At 46.4% G+C, this 23849-nt stretch overlaps 2 protein-coding genes across 6 annotated transcripts; both read left to right on the top strand.

The window, feature by feature from the left end:
- Positions 1-6: 6 nt before the first annotated feature.
- Positions 7-5420, top strand: PIGW (phosphatidylinositol glycan anchor biosynthesis class W). Of its 2 annotated transcripts, none has more exons than XM_015646692.2 (2): positions 7-257; positions 784-2340. In XM_015646692.2, exon 2 carries the CDS (start codon positions 794-796, stop codon positions 2309-2311), a length of 1518 nt encoding a protein of 505 aa, XP_015502178.1. In that variant the 5' UTR covers positions 7-257; positions 784-793; the 3' UTR covers positions 2312-2340. The 2 variants fall into 2 exon arrangements, with proteins under 2 accessions (XP_015502178.1, XP_015502181.1); XM_015646695.3 differs by lacking the exon at positions 7-257 and adding an exon at positions 5180-5420 and having other exon boundaries at positions 277-2080.
- Positions 5421-6506: 1086 nt separating this feature from the next.
- Positions 6507-23651, top strand: GGNBP2 (gametogenetin binding protein 2). Of its 4 annotated transcripts, none has more exons than XM_015646688.3 (15): positions 6507-6595; positions 7267-7394; positions 11150-11230; positions 12853-13106; positions 13722-13820; positions 16093-16254; positions 16335-16448; positions 17963-18172; positions 19148-19322; positions 20225-20419; positions 20960-21110; positions 21350-21475; positions 21557-21708; positions 22088-22336; positions 22998-23651. In XM_015646688.3, the coding sequence occupies exons 2-15, from the start codon at positions 7302-7304 to the stop codon at positions 23199-23201; spliced, it is 2265 nt and encodes a 754-aa protein (XP_015502174.1). In that variant the 5' UTR covers positions 6507-6595; positions 7267-7301; the 3' UTR covers positions 23202-23651. The 4 variants fall into 4 exon arrangements, with proteins under 4 accessions (XP_015502174.1, XP_015502175.1, XP_015502176.1 ...); XM_015646689.2 differs by having other exon boundaries at positions 17963-18166; positions 22998-23286; XM_015646690.2 differs by lacking the exon at positions 16093-16254 and having other exon boundaries at positions 22998-23286.
- The last annotated feature ends 198 nt before the right edge of the window (positions 23652-23849 follow it).

A 23849-nucleotide genomic window follows, 5' to 3' on the forward strand; every position in this document is an offset into this window, starting at 1 on the left:
GCTGCGGAAGCGGCGAAAGTGCGGGCGGGGAACTAGGCCCGGCTTCACCCCGGCCCCGCTTCACCCCGGCCCCGCTTCACCGGGCCCGGCTTTACCGGGCCCAGCTTTACCGGGCCCAGCTTCACCCCCCGGGCCCGACTTTACCCCCCGAGCCCGCTTCACCCTTGGCCGCTCCGGGCCGGGGCGGTGAGGGCGGGGAGGCGGCCCCGGGCCCCGCCGGCTCTGTCCCCACAGCGCCATCCGTCCCCCCGCTCCCGGTAAGCTCCCGCTCCGCCCCGGGGCTGAGCAGAACCCGTGATTAATTCACTCTTTTTACATCCCGAGGGGTTCTCCCCAGCGGGGCTGGGGCTGCCCTGAAAAGGCACTTGGGGGCTGCAGCTGCTGGTTGTACTGACCAGGCAGCACAAAGTTCTTTAGGGCCACGTTTTTAGGTGTCTCTGCCATTTACACCCTAGAGAATATGGGAAAGGATGTTCTATAGAGCAGTAAGATTATTCACCATGTGAATACTTAGTGGAGTATTTGATGTTTAGAGATCTCCGTCAAAAATCCATGAAGCACCTTGTTGGAACACAGCAGGATATAAAATGCTGGAGCTTTCTCAAGCCTGTGCCTGTCCTTGGTTTCCCTGGCCAGCTCCAGTGCTCTGCTCTGTGTTCTTTAAAGTGAAAAGTAACTCAATAGCTTCTGAAATCAATGTTGTTTTAATGAACTGATTCATTTTTAAGGAGTTCTGAGACCCGTTTAACAAATGTACCTCAAGTTCATGTTTTGTGTTTTCAGAGGAAGAAGAATGTCCCAAAAACAGCTGAAAGAAGCCTTTATCAGCAACCTAAACGGAACGAGTTTGCTGGAAATTTCCGCAGGCTTGTCCCTGCCTCCGCTGTGCCTGCTCCTCAGAGGGCTCCTCCTGATCCTGTACTACCTGCACCATGGAAAACCTGTAAGCTCAAGGAAGTACAGCCTGCTGCTAGACTTCCTGGTGCTGGTGTCTCCTCTCCTGTTCTCCTGCACTGTCTTGTCTCCAATCATCTTTTTCATACCAGTTATCCTTGCTGCCTTCTGTGCCGGAATATTTTCCAAAATATACAGCCAGAGAAAACAGGAGGCCAGAGTGCCCTTTGGGCAAATTGTAAAAGAATTTCAGAAGGCATACTTGGATCCCGAGTGCATTCCAGCAATAACTGTGTTCCGTGTTTATGTCAACGTGCTGACATCCATCAGCATTTTGGCCGTGGATTTCCCGCAGTATCCCCGGCGATACGCCAAGGCCGAGACCTATGGCACCGGAGTCATGGATTTGGGGGTGGGAGCCTTTATCTTTGGAAATGCTCTTGTTTGCCCTGAGGTTCGACAGAAGTCTCACACGACACAGCCCAGATTCTCCAGTCTGGCCAGGCAGGTGTTTGCTGTGTGGCCGCTGATTTCCCTCGGCATGGGGCGGCTGCTGAGTGTTAAATCCATCGAGTACCATGAGCACACCTCGGAGTACGGGGTGCACTGGAACTTCTTCTTTACCTTGGCATCAGTGAGACTCGCAGCATCTCTGCTTTTGGCCATATTCCCCAAACATAAGGCTTGGCTTGTGGCCCTAGCTCTGGCTGTGCTTTACCAGCTGCTCCTCAGCACTACCTCTCTGAAGACGTTCATCCTGCACGGCAGCGACGGCAGGAACTCCCGGCTCGGCTTCCTCGATGCCAACCGGGAAGGGCTGCTCTCCCTCTTTGGCTACCTGGCCATCTACCTGGCGAGCGTGCAGGTGGGGCTGTGGCTGCTGCAGCGCAGGAGCTCGGTGAGGGGCTGGCTGCAAGCCCTGAAGGGGCTGGCTCTGGCCGTTCTGGTGCTGTCGGTGTTGCTGCAGCTGTGCCAGGCGTGCACGGAGCCCGTGTCCCGCCGCGTGGCCAACCTGCCCTTCTGCACCTGGGTGCTCGCCCACTGCCTGCTGCTGCTGGGCTTTTTCGTGCTCACTGACCTCGCCTTGGTGTTCACAAAGCTGCTGGTCGAGGGGTCCAGCGTGCCCTGCTGCTGGAAGGTTGTGCAGCCCCCTGATTCCAGGAAAAAGGGAGTGGAGGCCGTGCAGGTGGGAAGGCAAGACAAGCTGTCACAGCTATGCCTGATTAGCGCTATTAACAAAAATCAATTACTGTTTTTCTTGCTAGCGAATGTTATGACTGGTGCTGTGAACATCCTGATAGACACAATCCACAGCAAGGCTGCCTTTACATTATGCATACTGCACTTGTACATGTTTTTTAACTGTTTAATTATGTATATATTGCATGCCAGAAATATAGTATTAAAGTTTTGGTGATTCCACTTTGGCTGAGTGGACTAGCTGGACTTTGTTTGCTGTAGTTGAATGATGGTATTTAATGGAAAAATCAGTATTTTTCCTGGATGTGTTGCAATAATTTATAATTTAGCAGAGCTTTTTATTATTTGGTGTTGATTGCTTTTTAATGGTTCGTTTTACCAAATTATACAGTCAATGATCTTACCTGTTGGAAGTTGTTGCACGTTATCCTGAAAACTTAGGTTTGGAGATTGCTGAATATTCCTGATGCTCCTGAGAGTAAATTGTATTTACAGTTAGTGAAGTGTGCTCATACCCAAGGAATTAGATAACAAGGTGCAGTAGAAACCAGATGAAAAGTAAGAAGATGAGTAATTATATGGAGAGAGAGGCCTAGCTGTATCAAGATTTACCTAGTTAAGGCCCTTGCATAAATAATAGATAAGAATAATTATTTATATAAAATGTATCGAATAAGTGGATACTTGAAACCGTTTTGGCCCCAGTCCTGCAGAGACTTATGCATATGCTTGACTTTGATGGTAGTAATTGTGGAATGTTAATCATACACTGAAACCTAAATTAGCCTTTGAATTAAAGCTAAATTTTACTTCCATCCCCACTGATGAATGTAAATGAAGACCTGAGATAAAGTGTGATGCTCTGAAGGATAAACTCAACTGCAGATGAATTCATAAAGCAGTTGTTGGAGGTTGTGGTGCAGATAGTAAGAGCAACACTCCATAAAAAAAATACAAAGACACCAAACTAATTCAGCTCCAACCTGCAGACCAGCGCATTGAATTTTCTATTTGAATATTTTGCCAGCAGAGATGTCTCCAAGGGGGGAACATTAATTTTTATTAGCAAACAAACAGGGTGCAGATGGAAAGAAGTGCAGTGCACTGGGTCAGGGTTCTGGCAATGGCTTGAGAAGGGAGCTGCTCAGTTTCTCAAGTCTTCCTTGCAAGGCCAGAGCAGAACACCCTCTGTTCCCTTTCCTGACTGTGACAGTTCTTCCTGACCTCATAAAGTCATTGGGAGGAGAATACACTTGAAGATTGTGAGGAATTCAATAATGGGATATAAATACTTTAGGAGTAGAATACCAATGGTAGCTGATGATAGATGTCCAATGTCAGTGGAGTTACAGCAGTACACATAGGCCATATTTCATATTTCTCCTTGTCTATCACAAGTGATGAATCATAAAACCTTTGGAGAATAAGCCACTAAATCAGATTCCTTAAGACAGACGTGCTGTGGAAGAGTTATAAATGTATGAGGTTCTCCAAGCCCCTCGCCAGCAGAAAGGTGAAGCCTGAGGATTACGGGCTGTGGCCACACTGAGTTCATGCTTGTTTGCTTCCAACTTAAAGCTGTGCAGTCTTGAGAATTAAAGCAAAGCAGCCTGTATTATCCTGGGGACAAATGCAAGAACTGGCAACAACCTCTTAAAAACAGTTGTCAGTTTGTAGCAGAGTTTTCTGGTAACTGGTGGATGTGTTTATTTTAAAACACTTCCTAGACTTGCCGAGGGAAGAAAGGTCTCCCTCCTGAGCCGACAGGCACTACTCATTTATGCAAAAATACTCATGGATATTTATTTTTGAAATATTTAAAGCCCAAAACCTGCAGCGAGTTCTGCCTGTGAGCACAAGCCTGTCGTTGTGATTCAGAACGAATTGGGTGTGACAGGCAGAGCTGTGTCTGGACAAGCACAGGGCATCCAGGTGCCAAGTGCACCGGGGCAGCAGGAGGACGTGGGAGGTCTGCTGGGCGAGCTCCACACGGGCTGGTGCTGCCAGTTCCAGACCTGCAGCTGTGGTTGCGTGGTTGCCACAAGAGCAGCAAACCCAGGGGATTGTGTGCACCGGAGTGAGAACAACCCTCTCACCAACGCCAGCTTCTCATCCTGAGACTTCTCCTGCTTCTAAAGCCCTGAGGAGTAAGAGGGTTGGTCAAGTCAGAGGTTGTGGTGGGGTGGGTTTGGTCTCTTCTCCCAGGCAGCAAGTGACACAAAGAGGACATGGCCTCAAGCTGCACCGGGGGAGGGCCGGGTTGGACACCAGGAGGAATTTCTCCATGGAAAATGTGGTCAGGCACTGGAAGATGTCCAGGGAATGACTGGATGTGGCACTCAGTGCCCTGGGCTGGTTCACAAACTGTGGATCAGTCACAGGTGATGACCTCAGAGATCTTTTCCAACCGAAATGATTCTGGGATTCTGCGAGCTGTTCCCCAGTGAATTAATGACACAATTAATTCTCATTGCTTGCTGTCGATAACAAATGCATTGAGCTCTGCCCTGAAGCAACTGGTGTAGTTATGAATGCTGAGTGTTCAGCCTATGAGCACAAGATAATTGCCCAGGCCTCCGAGAGAACCCAGAGATGCAAGCGAGCATCCTTTGATCACAGGATGAGCAAACAGCTCTGCTGGGGTTTGAAAAGATGTGAAAAGTGACCACCAGGACACTGCTGTTCTCCACACAGCTGTTGGCTGGGTGGCTGGAAGGAGCAGGAACTCTGCATTTCAATTCACTCTGGGCTGTGTTTAGACAAACAACCCTTTGTACAGATTAAAGGTGCATTTCTTAAAATCAGAAACTTTTATTTAGTTGCTACATAACCAGTAAAAGTTTAAGATATTTCAAGTAGGAAGACTAATGGTTCAACCATAAGGTGTCACCTACTTCAACAATAGTAAAGCAAAGGGAAACAGAAATTGTTTTGCTTTGCTGCCATAATTTCACCAAATGATCTTTCTGTAGAGCTGCAGGGTAGAAAAATGCTGGGATATGGTGGGAGAGTGGAGCTGATTACATTTATCTTTAACCTTCTATTACACATCACTAACTTCTTAACACATCTCATTATTTTTAAGGAGCAACTCTAGCATGCCTCGTCTCCCAGCTGCAGTGGTGTTTCTTTTGAAGTCAGATTCCAGGCAGTATCCTATTTCAAAGCCACACTGTCCCAGAGAACAGGTATTTCTTCCAGGCAAAGAGGGCCATGCAAATGAACGCAGGAAGGGGCTGGCTGCCTTTCCACCGCCTTGGAGATAACAAACAAGCCACGTGTTCCAGCGACTTAAAGGAACATTAAAGATCCATGGATAAAAATTGTATGAAATGTAATGGTGCTTTTTTTATCAATGTGCACTCCAAGAATACAAAACCTGGGACAGTGGTTGTTGATGTGATCCAGCCATGCTCTGGGACCGGGGAGCGACCACAGGAATGCACATCCCTGCAAAGACCGAAGTTCAGCATGGTTCAGAGTGCTCTGGTGTGAGAATCTATCCCTCGTTACAAAACCCCAGCTTTTCTGCTGCAGAAAGCCATGAAAACACCGCCTGCAAACCGTGCAGCAGCGTGACTCCACATGTGGTTCTCCTTACAGCTGCTGCACGAGGAGCTCGAGAACAGCAACTCCTCCACTAAGCATCGTTTTTATGCAGACACAAGAAAACATAAAGACTGCTCCTTAAATACCTCCCCTGCACTTTCCTGTGAGGGCTTTAGTGCCTATATCCATACACAACAAGAATGAACAGGTCAGCTGTATTGTTCAATAGTTCAAGAAAGACTTAGGGTTCGTTTTTCTTGTTGTTGTTTTTTTGGGTTTTTTTTTTTTTTGGGCTCCTTAATGTAGGCAGCCACAAGATTTCGAGCCGGCTGCACTGGGCTGCTGCAGGCGCCAAGCAGAGCTGTTAAATCCTGCCCTGCCTGGCTCGGCACCAGCGCAGCGAGGGCTGAGCTGCGTTTGATGCCGGGGCAGCGTCTGAGGCGGAGAATTTACCGAGCCCCAAGGACATCGAGTCCAACGCTTATCCCTGCACAGGACACCCCAAAATCGCCCCCCTGCCCGTGCCTCAGAGCGTTGGGTTCAGCGCGTTTGTATCGGCCCGTGCTCCCGGCGGGGCCGTTCGCACCCGCGCTAACGCCCGGCCGGGCCCCGCTCGTTGGAACCCCCAACGCCCCGGGGCCCGCACCCGCCCCCGGCCCAACCGCCGGCCCGGGGACCGTTCCTGGCACGGCGGGGCCGTTCCTGACAGCGCCGGGAGCCGTTCCCGACGCCGCGGGCACAGCCCCGCGTCCCTCCCGCCCGCCCGGAGCGGCCGCTGCACCGCGCGGCCTCGAGGCCCGGCCGGTGCCCGGGGCGGGCCCGGGCGGTGCCCGCGGCTCTCGCGAGAGCGGGGCGGGGCGGCCCCGGGGCGGGCAGGGAGGAGGCGGCTCCGGGACCCGCCGTGCCGCCCGCCTGTCACAGCGCCCGGGCCGCCCAGCGCCGCCAGCAGCCGGTAAGGGCCCGCCGGCCGCGGGGCAGCGCTGCCGGGGGGGGCGAGGGGAGGGCCGGCAGTAGGGGATCCCCCGCGCCGCGCCGGGCCGCTCCCGCCATCGCAGCCCCGCGTGGGGAGCCGGGCGAGGCCGCGCAGCAACGGGAGGAAGGGGTGGGTCTGCCGGGGCAGCCGGGCTGCAGCCCGCGGGGAGGCGACGGGCGGGCGCTGGGGCCGTTCCGCGGGGCGCCCGGGGCAGCGCTGGGCAGGCGGCGGCTCCCCCCGCGGAGCGCGGGCCGGGGGCGGCGGAGGAGCCGCAGAGCCGCGCCGGGCTGGGCGGGTCCCGGCGGCCGCGCTGGGCCGGTGGCGGGCGGGGGGCGGCGGCTCCATCTCCCCGTGGCGGCTCCATTTTCCCCCGCGGGCTCCATCTCCCCTCCCAGACCTCCATCTCCATCCCGCCTGGGGCTCCATCTCCCCCTTCCCCCCGGGGGTCTCCATCCCCCCGCGCCGTGCCCGGCTCGCCGCCCGTGTGCTGCCGCATTCCCGGCCCGCGCGGGTCCCTCCCGGCCGGGTGGGTGGGCCGGGCTCGGCGTGGTGAATCAGGCGATGGGGAGCGCAGGCTGGGTGCCGGCTGCTGGTGAAAGTGTGGCGGGGAAGCGCGGCGGGTGTTTACCTCCGGCCGGGGCCGCCCGCAGGCTGGAGCGGGGAGGAAGCGGCAGCAGCAGCAGCGATGGCGCGGCTGGTGGCGGTGTGCCGGGACGGCGAGGAGGAGTTCCCCTTCGAGAAGCGGCAGATCCCCCTATACATCGATGACACCCTCACGGTGAGTCCCTCGGGCCCGTCCCGCCGTGCCCGCGCCTCCCGCGTGTTGCAATTCCCAGGCCGGGCCTTTCCTCCTTTCCGGGCCTCGCTGGCTCCTCCTCGGGCTCCTGCAGCCTTAATCTTTGGGACTTTGCAACACTTGGGGTTAACAGAGCTGAATGTGGCAACTTTTTTTATCTGATGGCCGGCTCTGAAAGCGGGCGAGCCGCATAATGAGGGAGTTCGCGCTGTGCCGGGGCCTGTGCACAAGTTGTGCCGGAGCCACGAGCGTGGCTCGGTGCTCAAGGGTGGAGCAAAGCCATTTTTCAGCTGGGAAGGAAGGGAGCCATGTTAACGTGAAAGCCCGGCTTCAAACCTCCTGATTGTTCTGCTCTTAAAACAGCCGAGGAAAGGCTGAAGGCATTTTCGAAAGCTTTGGCGTGAAGTCAGGGTTATATCGAGTCTGCAGAAATGTAACGAATCGGGGAGTTCCCATTTCAGGGTGTTGCTGTGAATTGGAAAACGTGGTGGTTTGGCCGTTTCCAGAAGATTCAGGGAAAAAAATCAACTAAATGCAGCTTGCAGGTTCTCTGGTCCTTCTCCTTGTGAGTTTAGAGGAAGGTTGAAAAATTGTATTGTAGGAGCAAATGGAAAAAAAAATTCTCTAACTAGCCAGTCGCTCTTTGCTTTAATTCTTAAAGCATGAAAATGCCTTGAAAATAATATCACACTTAGTGTAATTCTGTATCTTAATGATTCATATTTGATTTCTCTTGACAACGAGACAGTAAGTGTTGTTACTTTAAGTGATGTAAAGTGGGGGTGATTTAAATTCCTAATCTAATGTTTAGGATGGAAGAATCCCCGAGTTTTATCAGCTAAGGAAGGTGTCCCTGCACATGGCAGGGGGCTGGAACTGGATGATCTTCATGTTCCATTCCAACCCAAACCATTCTTCCACCTTCCAGAACAAAACTGTTGAATATCTTCAGACAGGCCCCAGCTGGTTTTGCTGCATTTGAAGGAAGTTCTATTGCTGTGATTCAGTTTTGATCAATTTGAATGGTGGCATATCATTAATTTACAAAATATAATCAGTATTTTTGGGTTCTCTCTGGTTAACTGTATTCAGGTATTAGGCAGAGTTTCCCTTAAAGTTGTCCAAAGCAGTATCTGCCTCTCCTAGAGGGGCTGATGACCTGGAAAACTCAGTGCTGTGCAGGAATATTCCAAGTTTGAGTTTTTTGGTGTCTTGGCCACACCTTGAAAGTTATTGTGCCCATTCATTTTCCATGTGGTTTTTGGTTTTAAGCTCTTGGGGTTCTCATTTTTTATTTTTTTTTAAATTTTTTTTTTCCTCTCCTTCCTGGAGTTCCTATAAAAAATTACTCATTAATTTATGTCATGTAGACTTTCCATGCTCTTGTTATTTTTGTTGTGTGTAATAGGTTGAGAGTGAAAATTCAGCTCTACCTGGTAGATGACTTCAGCAGACCTAAAATTTCATTTGTGGTTTAGTCCCAGAATTTAACACCAAGCCCAGACTTTGTGTAATTGCACTGTGTTGTTGCTGCCCTTCTGCTTTTTACACCATTCTCATGTCTGAAAGGGTCCTCTAACTGTAAATCAGTTTGATATCTGGAGGAAAGGCATTTTATGCAAGTGCAAGTCATCCTCACTATGAGAAAATATTACCTTGTGTCCTTTTTTTTTTTTTTTTCCTGGTCATTCTATTACTGTTGTTACAAAGTATTTGGATTTTTAGGTGGTTTCTGGAGACTTTTATTAAAAAAAAAGAAATCTGCAGAAGCAAGTGAATGAACTCTTGAGTTTCCTTGTCTGTCATCTATAATTTATTTTTTAAATACTTAATGAGAGCTATTACAAGACATGCAGCTGTCTTTGAAACAGAATTTTACATCTGCAGCACTATCTTTAAAAAATAATGCTGGATATTGATAGTAACTGGCTTCTGTTACCTCTCTGAAAACCCAAATTTTAAAAATAATGGGACCAAGGAGCCTGTTAGTCAGCTGGAATCTGTGCCTTGAATCTGGAATCGGTGAATTAGTGATTGCAAATTAGCAGTGAATGGCCCATGTGCTCTTCACCTGGGATGTTGCTTTGTAGTAGGCCAGGAAGCAGCTCAGGTGCAGGGAGATGCTGCTGCCCTGAGTGGATTCTTCACCACCACACTTCCCTGTTCCTTCTGGCTCAGCCAGAAATTAAAGGAGGTTTCAATATTGAACCCTTTTCATTTCTTAAGAAGCTTTTATGGTTTCTAGAAGGCATTCCATTTGATGTGGTATTACAGGATTTTTTTTTTTTCCCTTCCAGTTCAGGGTGTGATGGTGGTTGATGTTTAACCACTTAATAAAATCTCATCAGACACATGAATTAATTTAGTCTTTGATTCTTTAGCTCTGTTGTATAAAATACCTCAGGGTGTTGTCTGATAGTGGGAGATGAAGGTGAGGGGGGAGAAATAGGCAGATTTATCTCTTGTCTGTGTTATTAGCAGATAGAGCTTTTTACTTTTGCTTGTAGTTCCTGGCCTGCAGAAAAACCACATTAGTGATGTAGGAAACCTGCAAATCTGCAGCAGAAACTGGTGGGGAGGGATCAGGGCTGAGGGAAGCTGGAAAAGGAGCTGAGGGTTAGGATTGGCAGTGGCCTTGCTCTGCACACTGATAAAGCAGCTGTGCCTCTGCTCAGATTGGGGCACATGGGACAGCAAAATAGTGCCTTGTTCTCAGAGAAATGGTGTTTATTTTGGAGTGGTGTTGTGTGCCTGGAAAAGTGAGTGTGTGAGTTCTCTGGAGGTAGAGTTGGCAATTAGGCAGACAGCAGGGAATTCTGCCTTCACTAGACAGCTGAGGGAAGGTGAAGGAGGAAAAGGGATGAATCAGACAGTTTATTTGGTGTTCATTTGCATTGGAGTTATTAACCAGAGTTGTTATTTTGTCTTTCAGATTTTAAAGTGAACTTTCAGTATTCATATTGACAAATTCCCTGTTTCTCATTTTGGACAGAAAAGAGAGCTAAGCCAGGCTTTACACATTTTTTTCTAGTTGCTTTCGTTTTATTCCATGGTTGCACAGTTGGATTTTTGGCTGAAAGTTGCTTTCCTGATTTCTGCCTCCTCCCAAGAAATTGCCCTCTTTGTTTCTCAGTAATTTGATAAGAAATGTTATTAATTACTTACAAGTAATCACATTGTTCTGTAGGCTTAACATTTTGCTTTGAGCCTCTTGAGAGTTGCAGCTGCAATCACACAAAGCAAACTATGCCTTGGAGTACCTTGTTGGGTTAATATGGTTTGAAATTAGCCTTTGGAGGAGTTGACTCTGTCATTGAACTGTTGTGACTGTTTCCTCAGAGCTTTATAAATTGAGTTAAGCTATTGGGTCCATTTGGATCTCAGTGTGTTGAAGTTTTTTTGTTTGTTTGTTTTAGCTGAAGCAGGGTCTCAAGTCGTGTAGATGATAATATAAATACTGATGGTCCATTTAGCAACAGCTATTTAAGAGTTGCCATTTATAAACTACCTTTAGAACATTATATTAATGAAGCATTTATTACTTTGCTGAAACAGTCACTATTTGAAACAGTTCGTTTTATCCTTTCCCAAGCTCCTGTAATTATGTGAAAAGAATGAGCATTTAACATAATTTCAGTCTTATTTCCCCCAAGAAAGTAAAACAACTAATGCTCTGTTTGGCTTTGTTTATTTTGTCTGAAAGCTCCTCTTTAAATTGTTTTTCCTCTCTTGTATAGATGGTGATGGAATTTCCTGATAATGTGTTGAACCTTGACGGACATCAGAATAACAGTGCACAATTGAAACAGTTCATCCAGGTAAATAATGTTTCCTAAGAAGTGAGATTTTTGCTTTCCTCAGGTTGGTTTTTTTGCTTCTTTGGGAGGTTGTGACCCTGGAAATGCCTCAGACACGTCAGCACCTGGGAGCAGTCACACATTGGTACCAAAGTGCACTGGCTTCACTGTGCTCTGGATTCCACAGCATTTATTGCATCTTGTCTTGTCAGGAGGCAATTGCTGCGTGTCTGAGAGCTCAGAACCTACAGTGGGAGCAACAGCTTCTAAATACATCTTGATTTTTGTTTTTCTGAGCAGTTTTGAGCTGCCTTTTCAAGTGGAAGCGTGGATTGCTTGAGGTTGAGTTCTTTTGATTAGTGCCAGGGCAGAATTTGTGTGCCAATTTGTAGATTTTATATAGATAAGTAGTGAGAATTGGTTTTGTGGTACCCCAGAAACTTTAATCCTAGAAACTGATGTGCCAACCTCTGGAAAATAGCTGTAACACCTGTAGCAGGTGCAGAATGGTGCCAGCTGATGTCCAGAGGGGCAGAGTTTGCTGCTCTGCAGTTGCATGGCCTCGCTCAGGGTTGACAGCAGCAGTGCAGACACGTGCTGCATGCCAAGTGTAGCTGGGTTGTGAAAATAGCTCCTTCCTGCTTTGCTGTGACTCCTGCAATTAATTACAGGAAAGAGGGTTATTGCAGAGTGATAGTGCTTGGCAGATGATTTAATGGGCTCTTCCTCTAAGAGCACAAACCTTAAATGTTACCTGATGGTACCTCTGCTTTCCATACTGCATGGAAGGATCTGAGAATGCTTTCCTTTTTCAGTGGATGTGAGTTCTGCTGTCTTGTGTGGTCTTTTCTTCCTTTTCCCCAAAGTTGTGGCAAGTCCTTTGTACATGAGGAGTGTTGGAGTGGTGTGATGTGGCAATAGTACAGAAAATACTCTGGTGACATGACATTCCCTGTGCAGATACAACTCAAGTGTGGGTTTGTGTGTTGGGGTGTGAGGAAGGGATCCTCTGCTCTGCACACCTCTGCTGGTGGCACTCCAGTGCTGCTGAAAGCCATGGCAGTAATTCAGCAGTGAGAAGGACCAGAAGGATATGTGCATTTTGTGGGGACATGTACCTGGATGTGTTTGACACAGGGGCCAGGAGACACATCTACAATCATTTACTGATGTAAGCAAAATTGGAAAGCGTTCTCATTAATGTTCTCTTAATAGCAGACATTGGATGTTCACTACTGAAGTCAGAGGCTTCACCCTGAGTAGTAATGATGCTTTCTTTAATTCCAGCTAGTAGGATTGTAATGGGAAATGGCATTTAGCCTTCCAGGAAAAATACTGCTAAATTGGCATGGTCTGAGCAGAACAAGCTGGTTGTAAACGAGATTTCCATAAATGCCAGTGAGCGTTGGTGAATTTCCTTTCCACGTGCCCAAGATGAAAGGAGTGTGAGTAGAAGATGAAAACTTGCAGTTGTTGTGTGTGAGACCTTTTCCCACAACATCTGTGCTGAGGTGGAGAAACAGGATTTCCCAACGGGGACAGTTACTCTGAAGCAGCATTTGTGGTGAAAGGAGGCAACAAAGAGGAGAAAAAATCCCAGAGAAGAAGTGTTGAATGATTTGATTTTTGTGGTTTTTTTGCAGAGACACAGCATGCTGAAGCAGCAGGACCTGAACATTGCCATGATGGTGACGTCGCGGGAGGTGCTGAGCGCGCTGTCGCAGCTGGTGCCGTGCGTGGGCTGCCGGCGCAGCGTGGAGCGCCTCTTCTCCCAGCTGGTGGAGTCAGGGAACCCTGCCCTGGAGCCCCTCACCGTGGGGCCCAAGGGGGTGCTCTCAGTCACCCGCAGCTGCATGACTGATGCCAAGAAGCTTTACACGCTCTTCTACGTGCACGGGTCAGTGTCTGCGGGCTGCTCGCGCCGGCCCCACTCTCTGCGCGTCGCCTCCTTGGCGGTGCTGAGTTGTCACAACACATTCTCCTCTTCAACATCCATAATTACAGCCACTTGTTGGCTAAACTGGGGAAAAAGCAAACCTAATCTTTGATACCACCAGTTTCAGTGCCATGATTGCAGTTGAAAGATGCCAATATTTGATGTTTGGTCCTTAATCTGATACGGGCGCTGTGGGGTTTTTCGTGGTCTCTGGAAGAAGAGTGTTTGCCTCACTGCTTGGCACATAACAAAAATAAGAGTGTTGATTTTTTCCACCAAAGCTTGCTGCTCTTAGGTAGAAAGGTTAACACTGAGAAAGTGAAGCCTTCTGGCCTTGCTGAGCACAATAAATGCTCCAGTGCCATTAGTTCCTCAGCTGTGAGCAGAGCAAACAGTGAGTGCTCAGCACAGTGTGCCTTGGCCTTCCAGTTGCCTTCAGCTCGTTCTTCTTGCTCCAGTTAGCAGGAAAAGTAGGGAAGGTTAGTGCAGAATTGAGGAGATTGAGATGGGGAAAGTAGTGTAACCTGATCCAGTGGTTTTCAGAATACAATGTTCCTCGCATTTTTTTCCCCATAGGTCCAAACTGAATGACATGATTGATGCAATTCCCAAAAGTAAGAAGAACAAGAGGTGTCAGCTACACTCCCTGGACACACACAAACCAAAACCTTTGGGGTAAGTCTGTGCTTAACATGCACAATTGAAAGAAAGGCAAAAAGCAGGAAGCAAAGTATAGGCGCTGATTTATTTTTAAGCATTGAGATCAATTTTTATGCTCTGATCTGTTTGCCAGAGTAGCAGTTGGATTGTAGCAGACCCTAAATAGTTGTTGGGGAGAGGAAGAGAAGCATCAGGAGTTTTGGGCATGCTCAGGGCATGGATGGCTTCTGTCCTGTGATATAAACAATGCTCTAGAAAGACAAACTGGTTTTTGTGCTCTAGACCAAAATGGTTGCTCAGCAGATTTTCTCACATTGAGAATAATGCTAAATAAATATCCATCATTTTGCTTGGGTTTATTAAAAATGCCTTACACAACTGTTAACCAAGGGCTTTATTGTGGTTGGATGCAGGGTTAAAACTGGAACTCCATAAAATGTATTTTCTCAAAAGTGACAGCATGTTTTGAATACACCACTGAACAATATGCATATATGCCTCTGTCTTGAAGTTGAAATGATTTATTCCAGCTGGTTAAGCAGAACACTCCCTGTAAATCTGTTGTGGATTTTGGGGAGGTTTCTTGTTTGTGAGGTGGCTTCTTTTATATTTTTTTTCATATGATGACCAATAAATTACTCTCTTGGGCTTAATTGGAGTGTCTGAACCTTTTTTACTCAGCTGTGTTCTGCTGCTGGTTAAGCCTCCAACCTGTGAAAGCTTGCTCATGGTTTCCAGTTACAGGACATGTCTTTTTCTGTGCAGATTGGAGTCTCTCTGGGTTTAGTTAAATCCCCTGGGATACCAGGCATGTGGAATTTGACACTTGATTTTTGCTTGTGCTGCTTGAGGATACTGGGAACTAATCATAATCTTCTATTATATTTTGGTTATAGGCCTTTCACAAAATTAGTTTAAAGCTTATGTTACACAAGATCCTGAGAGTATAGAAGTGTATATTTGTATATATATTTCTTCCTTAAATAAAGCAAATTCATAGCATTGTGAAAGTGGGTTTTGGGGTTTTTGTATATTTAGTAAGCTTAATCTTTTCTGTGTGAGAACAGATGCTGTGGAACCTGAAGTTAGCACTTTGGTGAGGTAGAACAATTCTGAAGCTGAATGAATAAAGAGGAAAATGCTGCTTTTATTTCCTCAATTCATGCTGGAATAAATCCCCTTATTCTTTTGGATGCTGGCAGGTTAATAGGGAATATGAGGAAGCACAGTATTTTATACTCTGCAGGTAAAACTTTGGGGTTATCAGAGAACGTGGCCTGTGGACAAGCAGTGCAGTTTGCTAAGGAAGCAGGACTTGCACTCCCTTCCTCTGTTCTGTACAGGAGTGACCAGAGTGTATCAGTACTGATAGAAATTCAAATAAACAGGCTCTGGCTGGGCTGTGGAGGCACAGAGTTGTCACAGAACAAACTTCATTTACCATTGTAGAGCTCCTGCTCCACATCTTTACAAGAAACTCCTTCAGATGAGATGCATCTGTTGGGCATTTCCTCTACACAAAAAAGGCTTTGAGTTGGAGCTGGGTGTTTAATTAGAGGAGTTATGTAAGCAGCTAATGCCACTCGAGGGTTACTTGATGTCCTCAGTCTGTGCCTGGCTTTTGGCTCCTCAGCTCCATTTGGGACTCAGGAGCATTTGAAACTCTCCTAAATGCAAGGCCTATGACCTGGCAAACTGGGTAATGGCACATAGAACTCCTCTAATTAGGAAATAGGGCTGCTTCTTCCCATTTTCCTGCTCTATCTGTAAGACAGACGTGAGCAATCTGATAAAGTATTAACTGTAGACAAGCCTGTAAATCACCATGACTTGTTTTTTAAAGTCTGTTTTTTGCTCACTTTTAGCACATCCCAATGTGAGTTGTAAAATTATTTTGATATACTAACAAGTATTTGAAATTTGAGGTAGGATATTTTATGGTGAAAGTTGTTGGGGTTTTCTTTGTTTTGCTTTTTTTTTCTTTTGTTATTTTACCAAATTGTCTTCAGCTGACAAGTATTAAAACTTGTATGTGTTTATACTTAAAGTAATATTCTGAAAATCATGACTGGTTTGCAGCTGTAACATTAGAAAGTTGATGAATCTGGGTTATAAACGTGAACAGCAAAATTTGCATCTCAGTTCTGACCCAAACTTTCACAGATGGTGTGTAGATATACATATAGGCTTAACCTATAAAGAATTCAAATAAAATCAAGGAACAGAGCAGCATTTTCCATAGGATTTGTTTAGGAAAAATAACTAGCTGATAATATATATGTTATAGGTCTGAAAAATGTTTGGTAATACTATGTGACAGTGAAAGGAGCAGTAGCAGACTCAGTTCAAAGAAATTAAAAGCAGTTAAGAAAAGTAGAGAAGACAGGAAGAGGAAAGAGAGCAAGTGTAGCATCATTTTCTGCTATGGACCTTCCCAGGGAGCAGTCAGGTAAAGAATGAGGCTTTGCTGGGCTTGTTTGCTGACCCCCAGCAGGACAATGCAGAGTTTTGTGTCTCATTTCCTCACAGGGGTTGCTGGATGGATGTGTGGGAGCTCATGTCCCAGGAGTGCAGGGATGAAGTGGTTCTGATTGACTCGAGCTGCCTCCTAGAAACGTTAGAGACCTACCTACGGAAACACAGGTATGTGAAAGGAGCAAACCACAGCTGCCTGCTGAGAAACACGTGCTTTTAGGAGATCAAAACATTCAAAATGTATGTGAATACAAACAAGTTGTGAAACTGAAGGTCTCAGCTTGGTGGTGATGGGGGACTTTGCCAGGCTGATGAGACAAAGATGGTGAAATATTCTGTGTTCAATGCAAGGGAAAATGTGGAGACCTCTGATGTAGTGAAGTCATAGCTGCTTGTCTTAATATTTTTGGCTAGGATTAAATCATGATTTACAGTTTAATGTTTAAAAGCTGTGTGTTCTCATTCATTCTTTCTCTGCTCTTGGGCTGTGCCTGTTTTTAGGCTTTCAGGGAGTATGTGCCATTTCGAAATCCTGTCAGCTGCACTAGTGCAAGCAGATTTTAGGCTTGGTGTTGCCTCTAAAGCACTGTTTTAAACCACTTGTTTATGCCTGGTGCTGGTAAATCTCTCTTGCAGGGCAGAAATAAACCATTAAATTATAGTTGCATGTGCACAGGAGCTACTGTGCTGATTGAAAAGTTAATTTCCAGCAGTCTCAAGGTTCTGATATGAACTGTGGGGGCACAGATGGGTGCGGGGGTGGTGGTGCTGTGGAAATAACACTTTGGAAACAAAATAACTTTAATCTCCTGTGACATTAAACACTGCCTTGGCTGCCTTCCTGGTGCTAACCTGCAATAATACTGCTGTTTTCTCTCCTTCCACCGCAGAAAGCAGACAGGTATCGTAGCTCAACAGTAGCAAAATATGTTTGACTTAGTGCTGTCAAGTGGCTGGAGACACTAGGGAAGGGAAAAACACCATCCAGAGCTGGCATGGGGAGCCAGCTTCCTGAGCTGAAATGTGAGCAGCTTGTCTGACTTGCATTTTTAGAGTCATCCAGCAAGAGATCTTGTAGCCTCTTGAAGGTTACTCCTCTTATGACACAGAATGAGCTTAATTTGCTCGTATTTTAATTATAAGTATACTTCTGTCACACATGAGCTGTCACATGTTTAAAATGAGTATGTTGTGTTATAAATAACCCTCGTTTGGCCATCAGCACAGCAATCTAATAATTCAAAATATGTTTGTAGTGGAAACAAGAATTGCTCTTGTACAGCAGGCATCAGGGGAAACTTTGCCTTATTTCTTATCACTCACTTGAGTACACTTGGAAGAATTGCTAGAAGGTGATGTGGCATGTGTTGCTTGAGGGAGGGATTTTGCCCTGGTTTGCACTGTTTGCTCAGTGTTGAGATTTTTGATCTTTGAGTTGAATTCTGTGTGGGAATTTCCTCAAATCAAGGATTCTCTTCGGAGAAGTTTGGTATCTTGATAGTCATATCATTGGTTAGTAACATGGAATAGGATAATGGGATAAGTGATGTGGATAATAGCCATGATATTACAGTAATGACACTTTGTGAAGCACCACGACCCTCCCATGCCCCAGCTGAGACACATCACCGCAGAGCCAGCGCCTTCGGGCAAACCCAGCCTGATCTTGTGCTTTCCCCCAGGTTTTGCACCGACTGCAAGAACAAAGTGCTGCGTGCCTACAACATCCTGATTGGGGAGCTGGACTGCAGCAAGGAGAAGGGATACTGTGCTGCCCTGTACGAGGGGCTGCGCTGCTGCCCCCACGAGCGCCACATCCACGTGTGCTGCGAGACCGACTTCATCGCGCACCTCTTGGGCCGGGCCGAGCCCGAGTTCGCAGGAGGGTATGAGTATGTAATTGGCTAGAGTGGGCTATCTAGCGCTTTGCTTCTTTATTTGACTCTAAAATGTCTTTGCCCAAAGTGGCTTTTTGCCTCTTTGCTGTGTGATGAACTCGTGGTTGTGAATATTCGTACTGGTGTAGGCTCGGAGAGAGCGCTTTGAAGGTTTCAGCTGTGCTTTGGAAGAAAAGGAGTTACCAAATGTCTTCCAGTTCATTGTTGAGTCCCTAGAGCTGCCTGCTTGTCCACTGAGGTGTTCAAATATGCGAAATAGAAAGAGAGCCTTGGTTGAGTTCAGCCAAATGCCAAGATTTTGAGTGAGTTTTGTAGCTGTTTGTTTATTTCTGAACCTTTTTTTAATCATCTTAAAACCTTTCAGTGAAAAGGACAATTCTGAGCTCAGTATTGGAGAATCATAGAATGAGTTGGAAATGACATTAAATGGTCATCTAGTTCCAACCTCAATACCTTTAAAGCTCAGTCATAACTGTTTCATGAGGAGGGTAAAGCCTTTCATAGTAGTTTTCCCTTAACAGATTGACCAGAGTGATAGATAATAGATTGGTAATGAACAGATGAATGCTGAAATGTTTTTACTCTGCACGGTAAGTAATGTACGAAATTCCCTGTGTGTTTATTCAGCTTGACCTAACCAATGGTGAAATAATTGCTGTGAGCTCCAGCAAATTTTAGGACACAAAAGAATGCATTTTTCTGGCATTTAAACTCTTGATCCCTCCTAGGAAGAGCAGGATGTGGCAGCTGAAGCCAGAGGTGGCAAGGCACAACGCTGCTCCACAGTGGTGGCTTTGACCTGTTCCTTTCTATTTTGCATCTGCATGCAGCACAGCAGAGCCCTGCCAGGCTGCTCCTGCAAACACAGCTGCAGTTGTACCTCCAGAGAACACGTCAGCCCTGCTTTGATCCCTTGGTTGGCTTCCAGCTGCTCTAACAATGCTGTGCTTTGGTTCCCCTTTCCCCCAGACGGAGAGAGAGGCACGCCAAGACAATAGACATAGCCCAGGAGGAGGTTCTCACCTGCCTGGGCATCCACCTGTACGAGAGGTTGCACCGGATCTGGCAGAAGCTGCGGGCTGAGGAGCAGACGTGGCAGATGCTCTTTTACCTGGGGGTTGATGCTTTACGCAAGAGCTTTGAGGTAAAAACATGGAATTTTGTCCACCTTGTGTCTGAACTGCTGCAGCATTGTCACTGTAATTTGTTTTGTGCTCCCTAGCATAGGGCTGGAAGGAGTGTCAGGGGTGTGGCACTCAATCCCTTGTTTGGTTGTGTGACATCCATGCACGGCACAACTGGAGTGTGTTCCCATGTGGAATAAACTGGAATATAAAAGATTGAGGCTTGCTTTTACTTTCAAGCTGCCCATTCCAGTGCACTGAACCTTCTGTGTTATTAATTCTGTTTTTCTTCCTGATTGCATTTAAAACAGTTGAGGCTACATACAGCAGTTTTTGGTTGGTTTATGAGTAAAAATGGAGGATGTGCTTTTGAATTACAAAAGTGGTTGCTAGCTCTTGTGGTCAGCTTATTCCCAATGCACTCTGATCCTGTGGGATCCTGAACTTCAGACAGAACTCCTTTAACACATACCAATACTTAATATTAATTGCCAGTTTATATGATCTTTTTTATTGTGTTCATCTTCCATTCATAGTAACTTTTCTCTCTAAAAACTTGTAAAACACCAGAGAAGGGAGGAGGAAAATCAGTTTGGGAAAGATCATAAATGGAACATTGAGCTGTTTAGTTCTTGGGGTTTTTTTACTCCCATAGGATCAGAGTATCATGGATTCAACAGTGTGTTAAAATTTGCAACTTTTCACTGAAAAATGTGAACCTGGGCCATAGGTGTGACCCAGAGCTCCCCCACACGAGTTCCCAGCAGCCTAAATCACTGCATCTGGGTGGGCATTTCTCTCCTGTAGTCAATAGTTGTGTTCCTGGGATTTCATTACTGGCTGTTTTCCTTCTCCTTTCTTCTAACTGTAAAAGCCTGAATTGTGATAACTTCTGTAACTGGATCTAACCTCTTGTAAACAGATGGCTGTGGAAAAAGTGCAGGGCATTAGTCGATTGGAGCAGCTCTGTGAAGAGTTTTCAGAAGAGGAGAGAGTGAGAGAGCTGAAACAAGAGAAGAAACGCCAAAAACGGAAGAACAGACGGAAAAATAAATGTGTGTGTGAGATCCCTGCTCCTCTGCAGGCAGCAGAAGAGAAGGAAATCAATCAGGCAAAGGTAAACGTGGATAGCTGGGGCTTCATCCATCAGCTCACTGTTCCATGCTAGAATTCTTGAGGGATTTTATTGCATTTTGGTCCCTGGTGGAATTTAATTTCAGATGAGCAGAGCCATTGTAAAGTAATTACCTGGGACTCCTCCACTTTTGGGGTTTGGTGGGGTGGGGTTTTTTTTAATCCTAAACCTGAGGTTCAGGTTATGGCAGATTATTTGTCAACTGTGACTTCTTAAAGATCACTCCAGAACCTGGGGACTCCAATGCTACTTGTAGACAATTACCATTGAATTTTTGGAGAGGGGGAATATTTAAGTGCAATTATTACTGGGGATCTCTTGGCTGACCTTAATGAGCTGTGGCTGTGGGTCAAGGTAAATTGGTTGGGGTTTTGTTTAGTTGTGTTGTACTTGTGAAGAATTCTAAGCAATGCTGTTATCAGTCAGTGTCAGCTGGTTTTTCTCATGGAAAGAGTATCCTTTACAAAAATGCTGGCTGAGCTGCTTTCAGTGCCTGCAAGTGTTTTTTGTTTCTGTTTGAAGGAGAACTCAAACTTCACGGAAAGCAGCTGCAAAGCCTGTGGTAGCACCGAAGAAGCCAACAACTGTGTAGAAGTAATTGTTACTAATGAAAGCACTTCTTGCACTTGTCCTAGTAGTGGTACCCTATTAGGCTCACCTAAAATCAAGAAAGGTATGTTAAATGTTAATATTTTTCATTTTAAAAAGCATTTGCCATTTATGGGGTGAACAGTGGTCACCTGCTTTTAAAAAGGAGCCTGCCCGTGGCAGGGGGGTGGAATGAGGCGATTTTTAAGAACCCTTCTTAAAACCTTTCTGTCTGGGGTTCTCAGAATTCTTTCTTGTTAGAGGCATAACTAAAGAATGAGCAGCAGTTCCTACAGATGGCAGTAATTTTGGCCTCTGTCTCAGGTTTATCTCCACACTGTACTGGCAGCGACTGTGGCTATTCCTCGAGCATGGAGGGCAGCGAAACGGGGTCCCGGGAGGGCTCGGACGTGGCCTGCACTGAGGGCATCTGCAACCATGATGAAAATGGTAGGTTTGGGAAGAAGATAATGATGCTTTAATATCCCCAGAGCTGCAGCATCTCAAAAGAAACTTGGCTGTGTTTTGCAGGGGACGATGCCTGCGTCCATCGCTGCGATGACAAGGAGGAGGATGGAGACAGCTGTGTGGAGTGCTGGGCTAATGCAGAGGAGAGCAACACAAAAGGCAAAAACAAAAAGAAGAAAAAGAAAAGTAAAGCTTTGAAGTGTGAGAATGACCATGTAAGGAGCATGGCTCTGCCAGATGTTTCTCTAAATGCTTACATTTAAAAGTAGTTACGGAAGGATTTTAAATTCCAATTGAGACTTACACTGAAAATGGGACAGTGGGGGTCTCCTGCTCCCTTGTCATCCCAAGTTTTGGAATTGAGGTCCTTCCTAGAGTAGGTTGTGGTGAAGTCTTCTATGTCCCTAAGCATGTGCACTTTTACTCACTCTCAGTGAATGTGCCACCCCCTGCTCCCCAGGCACACGTTTAAATATAAATATTTACCCTTGCTCACCTTTGAACCTTCCTCTTTTCCCTCTGCTTCCATCTTAAACTTGAATATTCCATTTAAAACATTGCTGGCAGTTCATTGCAGGCTCTTTTCCATTTCAGATTCAGAAACTTGGGAGCTGTCTGGCAGATGCAGGTAGCAGAGAGACCTCAGGAAATCTCACGCACACAGAGTTTCACCGCGACAAGACCAAAGACACACACGCTGAGAGCTGCTGTAGCGCAGACAAAAGTGGCCAGCAGTTGCCTTGGTTTGAGCATATGAAAAATGTGTCAGAGTTTGCAGAACCTACAGAAATGTCACTTGTCCCTGATACTGGAAAAGGTGCCAAAAGCTTAGTGGAACTCCTTGTAAGTAACCGCTGCCTTCGAATTTTAGGTTGTAGCATCCCACTTTAATCTTCAGGGCTGAGAACTAGTGAGGAATTGAGTGCCAGTGTTCAGTTCAGTTCCTTGTGCATGTTCCCTGAGAAGTTTATAATTGAATGCTTTGCAGAGGAGGAGAAATTGTCACTGGAATGCAGTGACAGAGCTTGTGTTGCAAGTGCTCATTGTCAAGGATTGCATTATTCCGTAACATGAAGTGGGCATTATTGCTGCCTTCAGGCCGCAAATGTTACTTCCCACTGCAGCTCCTTGGGCAGCTTTCTTCTCCCTCCTTTCCTTCTCCTTCCACTTATTAAGGTACTTTGCTCTCTTTCCCTACTTTTCTATTTTTCTTCTTTTTTTTGTTTTCATCTTCCCTCATTGTTCTCTCTCGTTCCCTTCCTTTTCTTCCCTTTTTCTTTCTCCACCTTTTCCCCGAAACCCTCTGATAAAATCCATCCTCTTCCCGTGGGAATGTGCTAAGACTGAAGTGGATTAGGATCCATTTCGTGACTGAGCTGGCTCACCCCAAACCAGCAGAGCTCAGTGTGAGCGGGGTGTCCAGCTCAGCCAGCTGAGGGCTGCTGTGCCAGGGAAGGCTGGGGACAGATGTGCTGGAGCTCTGAAATCCCCGTTCTCATTGCAGGATGAGTCAGAGTGCACTTCTGATGAGGAACTGTTCATCTCCCAGGACGAGATCCAGTCGTTCATGGCAAACAACAAGTCTTTCTACAGCAACCGGGAGCAGTACCGGCAGCACCTGAAGGAGAAGTTCAACAAGTACTGTCGCCTCAACGATCACAAGGGGCCCGTCTGCAACAGCTGGCTGGCAACAGCTGGAGCCAACTGAACCCGATCCAACTCTGTCTGTCACTGAAACTCGAGATGACTACTGCGCCTTCTCCTTCCAAACTTAATTTAGTGACTTACGGCAAAATTTTATCTTAAATTAATGTGATTCTTTTTTTTTTTTCCTTGGTTTTTTTTCCAGGGGGAGGCTGGTGGAGGTGATTTCCTTAATTTTGTTCTTTCTCCAGGCTTGTATTTTTAGTTGAGTAGCTGTGCAAGCCTCTCTTCTAATTTAAGCCATCTCTTTTCATTCAATGTTTCTCTTCCTGTGAGACTTACAAAAAGCAAACTAGTGGCAAAGTAATGTTGTACCTATAATTCTGTACAGAATGACAAGGAGCTGAATATAAGATTTTACAAAGTAGACATCCATTTGCAAAATGTTTTGGATGTAATATGTTAAAGCGCAATGTGCAAAAATTTAAATAAAGAATATTTATTAATATGCATAGTAAAGGTGGGCGTCTATGTTTGTACTGGAGTGCTCAGTCCTGGGGTTCAGGAATGAGGTGGGGGTGAGGTGAGAGGGAGCTGCTCTGGGCAAACCTGTGCTGCTGCAGGGATGTGCTGTGGGGATGGTGGAGTCGCTGCCAGCCCAGCAGGGACTGTGAGTGCCTGGCTGTGTTGGTGGCACAGTCCCAACCTGGCA

The sequence above is a fragment of the Parus major genome, chromosome 19, assembly GCF_001522545.3.
Source record: "Parus major isolate Abel chromosome 19, Parus_major1.1, whole genome shotgun sequence".
NCBI classification, from domain to species: Eukaryota; Metazoa; Chordata; class Aves; order Passeriformes; family Paridae; genus Parus; species Parus major.